Below are 8,079 nucleotides of genomic sequence, written 5' to 3' on the forward strand. Positions count from 1 at the left end.
TGATCTTCACAATTCTCTCATAAAACTTCCTTTTCCTAGGCCTCCCAACTTGTGTAGCTTTAATGAAGTCATTCTCTACTTACACTGGTGGCACAAGGTCAGGTATCAAATCCCCTTCTAAGTCTCCTTCCAAGTGATCATTAATCTCATTAACATCTACACCATGTAACACATGATGCAATTAATTACCCTTTTTAAATCACATTATTATAAGAAATTTAAAGTAAAGGTTGGCATACCATTTCTACTGGTGGCACAGGGTCATGTATCACATCCTGAACATCCCCTTCCAAGTTATCTTCCACATCCTTTTCCAAGTTATCTTCAATCTCATTAATATTTATATCCTGTGTCATATGATGCATTTATGAATTAAAACACAAATGATACATTTATAAGAAATTAAAAATGGAGGTTGGCATACCTCAGGTATCACATCCACATCCCCTTCCAAGTTATCTTCAATCTTATTAACATCTATTTCCTGGATCATATGATGCATTTATGAATTAAAACACAAATGAGGCATTTATAAGGAAATTAAAATGGAATTTGGCATACCATTTCCACTGGTAACATAGGGTCAAGCATCACATTTACCCTTTCCAAAGCTTGTACAATCTCACAAGGTTCATATACACATTCTTACAACATCAATACATCATCATTGTAAGCAATGATTGGAGGTTGGATTGCATTTTCTAGGGGGCCCTCCTAAAACATTTCATCTTGGTTTTTCCTAATAATGATCATCCTCTTGTAAAACTTCCTAAACATCATTATTACTTACTTGAACATCATCAGTTTCTTGAACATCATCTACACTTAGTTAAACATCAGAACCTGCTTCAATATTTTCACAAGTTGCTTGAATATCTATACTTGCTTGAACATCAACAGTTTCTTGAACATCACCAGTTGCTTGAACATCATCCTAAAAACTTGCATTAACCCCTTGCACTTGATCCTGTGCAGTTGCTTCAACATTTTCACTTGCTTGAACATCATTCTGAATTGTTGCATTAACCCCAATAGTTTGAAAATCATGCTTTGTAGTTGCTTCAACAGTTGCTTGATTTGAGGATCCTTCTTCCATCCCCGTTTCTCTTCATGTTTCTTTTCACTATAAGTTTAGATTTACTTTGATTTGAAGTTCCCTCTCAATCCCTGTTTGGTATTCCATTTCCATCCCTCATTGGCCTTCCTGTTTTTTTAGGTGGCACATAGTCCCTACTCACTTGCTCATTCTTACAAGATTTCAAGTTATGCCCAATTATAAACACTTGCTACACCTAACATTCCTACAAACTATAACTTTAAAAGTTGGGGACTTGGAATCATGTACATCAGACACATGCCTTCTTCTCATGGTTTTTGGCCTACCAGGCATTCTCCTTATCAATGGAGGTAATGGCTTTATATATTCAGTGGGTGCCCACATGTTGCTGCCATCCACTGATGATATATTTGTGGTATATGCAACCACAAATTTCTCCTTTCGGAACCAAATGCTTAGAAAAGCAGTTGGATTCATGTGAGTGTAGTTTACTGCTGCTTGACCATGCACACATGATATTCTAGATATCTCCCATAGTCTACATGTGCAATAGTGTGCTTCTAAATCCACTTTGTAAGATGCACATCCATACATTGTATCAAATACAGATCCTCCAGTTGCTATCACTTTCAAGTTCCTAGAAATAAAAATTAAAAACAAGTTAATGTTAAGTATAAAGCACAACATAAATAATTAAAAGTAACAACTTAATGGTAAGTATTTACCTCATCCTTTTTCCAAACTCCTTCATATTTTCTAAGATAGTTGGACAAGATTCAGTTGTCCATGTAGAAGCTTTATCATCTAACAAATAAAACCTAGCCATGACATAGATTTAGATTTCCTCTAACATTGTTAGAAGTGGTTTTTTCCTAATATCTTTGATCATGGAGTTAAGGACTCAGAAATGCCATTTTCCATTGCCTCACATGCATACCCTTGTGAAAAGATGCCCTACACCAAGATTCTGGATTCCTAGACATCAACCAAGCATACCCATTCAAAGTGATTTTCTTAATTTCTTCCATTTTAGCACAAAATCCCCTTCAACAGTATTAGTTTCTGTAGCCAATAACAAGTTCTTCAACTCTAAACCTGTATAAGTATTCATGAAGTTAGCGTAAATGTGTCTTGCATACTGCCTATGTTCAACATGTGGAAGGATAGCTTTCCCAGATTCTATAAGCCTCTGAAACCAGTAAATAAAACATTAATATTGGTTAGTCAATATAAATGAATAAATGAAAAAGTTTGTAACCTATTTAAGTTTTCCTTGTGTTGATCTGAAATGAAACCTAGACCCCTTCCACAATCAACATCCAAGTCATCAACCGAAAGTTGTAAAAACCAAGTCCATTTGTCTTTGTTCTCAGCGTTCACTACAACCCATGCAATTGGATAGATGTGATTGTTAGCATCTCTTCCAATCAGTAAAAATCTCCCCTTTTATTTGTCCCTTTAGGAAACATCCATCTAATCCAATCACCTGTCTGCACCCTCTATTCCAACCATCTTTGAATGCCTTAAAACATGCATAAAAATGTTGAAAATAGTTCTTGCCATCTGGATTTACTGTCACTCCTACTTTGCATGTGCTTCCAGGGTTAGATCTAAGGATTTCATTGGAATAATCCCATACCTTAGCATAGTGTTCCTCTAGTTTACCTTATATCATTTCCCTTGCCCTTACCCTAGCTCTATGACATTTCCCCTTTGACACTTCAACTGAGTATTTTCTAGGTACATCCTCCATCATCTCAAGCAATGTCATTTTGGGTTCCAAATTATGTCCTTAATGTAGTGTTTCTCTTGTTGGATTAGGTGTCTAATCCATAACTAAAACTGGTATATATTTGAATTTATAGTAGCACAGTCCTTTTGGGTTGCCCTCAAACCTAGTAATTGGACATGATAACTTTTAGAGAGAGAGAGAGATGTTAATTTATTATATGAATAATAAATTGAAATAAATAGTTTATTAACATATTATTAGAATAATATATTAATTAGAAAATGTATTATTTAATTAATAATTAGTCAGAAATTAATTGGAACTAATTTTGGGATTAATGGAGTTAATTAAAAGTGCAGGGTCTAAAGTGCAATTGTTTAATAGTTGAACAAAAGGCTCCAGAACCTTCCACCATTAGGGTTGGACGGTTTTGAAGGGATATTCTAGGGATTCTAGAATATCCCATGTGGATATATAAGGAATGAGATAAATACCAGATTTGAATTATTAATTAATATTCAAATCAGGGTTATCTAGGGTTTCCTTGTACCCCTATATAAAGGACCATATCCCTTAGAATTTTGGCCACTCCTTCTTTGAAGAGAAAGCTGAAAATTTCATTCCTCCCCTTTCCTCTCTCTTAAGCCTCCTAGTTTCTGGCTTGGGTGTGAACCATTAGAGGCACGACACTTGTGGTGCTTGCTTCCAAGAGATCTATAAGAGGGAATTCTTAGTTGTTTACAATAACAACCAAAAGGTATGTAAATCCTAATCACTTTTATTATTTTCGAAATACCTAGGGTTTCATTAGGGTTTATTGATGTTCATAGTTATAACATTCAATAGAGAAAACATAGATCTTTTATAGGTTGCATGTGAACTTAAGTGTTAAGTTTTTCCGCCATATGGAATTTTTGTTACCTATAAAACCTATCAGTGGTATCAGAGCCTAATTGGTTTCAATTGATCTGCATAATAGTTAAATATATCAAATTAGGGTTTATAGAAATTAAACCTTAAAAGGCTATGAATTTTGACTTGAGCCAGGGTTTTCGAAACCATAGCCTCCTCCCTTAATTTTCGAAAATTTGGTAGGTTGTTAGGGTTTTCTAATTGATAATTATTGTTTTAATTGGATAAACTAGAATAATTAAAATTGGATTATCCCTACACCCTAAAATTCGAAAATCTAGTAGGGTAAGGATAAGGATTAAAATTTTAATCATTGTTTAATTAAAGATAATTATTTAATCCCTAAGGATGAGGATTGAATTTGAATTATTATTTAATTGAAGATAATTATTTAATCCATAAGGATTAGGATCAAATTCAAAATATTTAATTAATAGTTTAATAGTAAATAATTATCTAATCATTATATGATTTAAATTAATTTAATTAATGGTTAATTAAAAGATAAATATTAAATCAAAATTAGTTTAATTTTTAAATTTAATTAATTGAATATTAATTTCGAAATTTAAATTTTAAACCTAGTATTTTGAAAAGTTTTAAAATACACCTTATACTATATATCATTAAAAGTTTAATATATATTATATGTATAAGAACAAGCCAGTCATATCTATAGTTGGCCTCATTCACGAAGCCATACTATAAGGAGAGTTTAAAGAAGCGGCCTATAAAATGACCGCCATTGGGTATCCATTCTTACCCACCGCTCTCTTGTATGGTGGAGGGTGGTTAGCTGAACGGGTTTGATAGGACATTAAATCTCAATTAAAAGTATAATGTTATTAAAGTACTAGAATTATTTTATTAAATCCCAAATCTAGCTACTTTAGGAAAAATGTGAAAAGTATGCTAATTCATGAAAAACACACATCATTCTTTATATGTCGTTAGTGGAGCGTGTGTGGTTAACCAACACACTAATAGGGACTATAAAGAGAGATAATGGTCATCTTGAAAATTATCATTGTTGATGGAGCATGTGTGGTTAACCGACACATCAATGTGAGATGATAAATGACATCAAGGTTGTCAAGCGGGTTTGCATGGTTATTCACATCTCGTTGTGATCCTCGGCATCCCAATCACAAAAGTGAGAGCATAATCCTAGATTAAACATGTCATTGATAAGAATCAATGAATCTCAAAAGATCTAGGAGTTTTATAAGATTGAAATTGGTAAAAGCCTTTCCTAAATAAAATAGATTCAAATTTGATTACGAAATCTGTCTTCAAAGTTCGAATTGAAAATATGGATCCTAGCCTTAATTTAAATTTTGGGTTAATAATTAAGGATTAAATCAACTAACTTGAATTCTCTTGTTTCCCACTTTAGATGTCTTATGAAGATAATAATGGTCTTCCTCATTCTTTTGGAAATGTTTTTTCTCTTCCTTCTAAAGATGATCTTCCACATTCTGATCAAGGTGAAAGTATCTTCCCTTTTTCGAAAAATGATGGAACTGGACGCCATGCTTCTTCAACCCTTCCACCTCCACCACCACTGACTCTCCCAATGTCACGTTTTCCTCGAGTTGAAAGATACAAAACTACTCAAGCCCTATTAGCATGTAGACATCAAGATGGAAATTCCCAAGGGAGCAAGCCATCAAGATCGAAAAATGATGGAACTGTGTGTGCTTGTTCTGAAAATGAAATCATACATTGACATGCTGGATTGGATGGCTGTCGTTTTCCCAAGGGAGCAAGCCATTGATTTGGTTCTTCTTTAGCTTCCAAAGTCATATAAATAGTTCATTTAGAACTTTTATATGAAGAACCTCGAAGTGACCCTAATTGATCTGACCCAAATGTTGATGGTTGCTGACGTAGAAATGCTTAAGAACAGATCTGAAGCAGAAATGCTTAAAGGGTCTGATTCCAAAATTTTCATGGACATTGACAATAGTGGTCCAGAAAATATATCTCTTCCCAATGGAAAGGGGTTGGCCAAGGTCAAATAGTTTGATCATATGGTAAAGAGAAAGGCTAGTTTTGAGACATTTCCATGTGTTAACCCCAAAGAGTCCATTTGATTCTATTTCCAATTGAAGGGAAATTGGTTGCGAAGCTGCCCAAAGTACCTGAAAGATCTCAGAAATAGTGAAGTCAAGTTGTGTGACTCTACTTCAGGTACATCCATTATCTAACTCCATTGTTTTAAAAGGTTCCTATTCATAGACTCTTAATACATGATGTTATGATCACATTTTGATGTTATTTCAGGATCTAAGAAAAAGAAGGAAGCTTAAGCAGACTGAGCTAAATCTGATCGTGGGAATGGACTTCAGTTACATGGTTCGATGATCGGAATTTGGAGCTACTACATAGAAGTTAGGATAATTTAATATATTGCTATTGCTCTTAGGAGATGTCTAGAAACATAGTTTTCATTTCATGCGTTGTAAGGACAAATTCCAATTTTTCGTTTATTTTCAATAAGAGTGAAATATTGGTTGAGTCTAACTGTTGTAGTGTGAGACCTTGCAGTCAAAGAATTATCTAGTGCTTGAGGCATGTAATTGTATTCGTGAGGCAGTTAGAAGGTATTATAGGGAGTATTTTCTATAATTGATCGCGGAGAGTGGTGTGAAGGGAACCCTAGGAAAGCCTAGGAAGAATGTTAGAATTTGCTTGTATGAGCATCTTCGGAAGAGTGATCCTAGAAGGAGAATTTAGGAAGATTAGCAGTGTGTACTTGGTTGAGAGCAGGTATATGTGATTGGATCGGATAGTAGTGGACATGAAGTCTTCTTTTGGTCTTTCTCGGCCAACCGTCTTTGGTTGTATCTTGATAAACCGTCCATAAATGACAACGTTTTTTACCCCGACTGCAAGGGAGGAATGGGGATTACGCGACTTACAATTCATTTCCTTAACCTCGAAATAGCAACTTGGTTATAGCTCTTTGAAAGCTGTAGGCCTGGCTTCGCTTTCGTGTGCGGTGTTGTGTAACACCAGCATCCTCCCTTTAGCCCTACCGAGGAACAGTAAAGTTCCACTCTCACTCTTCAAAGCTTGCCTTTATTCCCTCCTTGTCCGGGGTCCCGAAAGGAATGGCTGGTAGGATTGAAGGAATTCGGACGAAATGTCCACGGTCTGGTGTTGGAGGGAGGAAATTTATGAATATTTTTGGCTCGCAATAAAGCTAGGGTCCTGTTCGGGCAAGCTATTAGTTACTTAGAGGATCTGCAACGATTCTTGAGTAAAGTACGGATATGTGTGGAGGGTAGTATTGGGCCCGTACTGCTAAAAGCACAGGATCCGTACTCGAGTCGAAGAAATTTTTTGGGGATTATAAGAAGCTGATTGAGGGTAGATTGTATGGTTTGGTACCATGATTCATGGTAATGTGTTTTTGTATTATTAAGTTTATCGGTTATGGTTGTTCAAGCTGAGGACGGGTTTGGTGATTGTTTGGGCCTTAGTGGCCACGTCAGTTGGGGTTTGAATGGTGCTGACCTAGGTGAGTTAGTTGATTTTGAGGTTTCGAGGGCTTTGCTTGAGGTAGTGCCAGCTGAGTCGCGAGACTAAAGAAAGAAGTGATTGTGATGATCGAATCAAGGATTGAATCCGGAGGATGAGTGATTGGCAGATGGATTGGGATGTCACTATCCATGATGGGAGTTATGATCCAACTTTCTATGTTCGGAGGAAAGAGAAAGCAGACATGTGATTTTCAGAGTTGGCATGTAGGTGGTTACATAGTTGCAGTTTTTGACGATAAGTATGGCAGTGTGGGAATGCACAAGTGGATTCTTATGGTAAGTTTTCCTTGAGATGAGATCAAGGGTTTGATTTCTTTGAAGTTAGTTAGGTTAGGTGCTAGTTGATTGTTTAAGGTGAGTAGGGAAGTGAATCGGGAGCGAAAACTTTTGCTATCTCTAATGTATCCTGAGTATGAGAATGATGTCTCTTGTATTTATGAATGATCCTCGCGATGAATTGATGGTTGGGGATTTGTGGAAGAGGTGAGTGGTATTTCATTTGTTTCTAGATAGAGAATTGGTGCTATGAATGGGCTGTCAGAATTATTGCTTGTGCATCTACATGGGATTCTTGATGTTAGAGGCGGTTATGATTGGGAGTTTCTGAGGTGTCCATCTGAGATTCAAAATCTCTTTGAGTTTGCTTGGTCTTTATGTGGAAGATCATCTTGCATTGTGTTATACATTCCAAGGGCTAGGGATGCTATGTATCTGGTTGAGCCGGTTTGAGTTTTGGTCTGTTTGCAATGTCAGTTGGTGGTGGTTCAAACCCTAAGTGGGGGAGAAATAGGTATTCTGCTTGGAGGATCAATGATCTATTCAAGTTTATG

At 35.8% G+C, this 8,079-nt stretch overlaps 1 protein-coding gene across 1 annotated transcript; it reads right to left on the minus strand.

The window, feature by feature from the left end:
* Positions 1 to 1,273: 1,273 nt before the first annotated feature.
* Positions 1,274 to 1,883, minus strand: LOC145121992 (uncharacterized). Its single transcript, XM_079057670.1, has 2 exons — positions 1,783 to 1,883; positions 1,274 to 1,694 (listed from the first exon to the last, which is right to left on the minus strand). The coding sequence occupies exons 1-2, from the start codon at positions 1,881 to 1,883 to the stop codon at positions 1,274 to 1,276; spliced, it is 522 nt and encodes a 173-aa protein (XP_078913796.1).
* Between the last annotated feature and the right edge of the window lie 6,196 nt (positions 1,884 to 8,079).

Source organism: Lactuca virosa, chromosome 6, assembly GCF_052849685.1.
Source record: "Lactuca virosa cultivar CGN04683 chromosome 6, Lactuca_virosa_CGN04683_v6, whole genome shotgun sequence".
Classification (NCBI taxonomy): Eukaryota; Viridiplantae; Streptophyta; class Magnoliopsida; order Asterales; family Asteraceae; genus Lactuca; species Lactuca virosa.

What these genes read in the sequence shown, in the direction of transcription:
- LOC145121992 (XM_079057670.1), bottom strand. Translation starts at nt 1,883, where the DNA reads ATGGCTAGGTTTTATTTGTTAGATGATAAAGCTTCTACATGGACAACT. An exon ending in GAGTTTGGAAAAAGGATGAG is followed by an intron (nt 1,695 to 1,782) that starts GTAAATACTTAC and finishes TTTTATTTCTAG; the next exon opens with GAACTTGAAAGTGATAGCAA.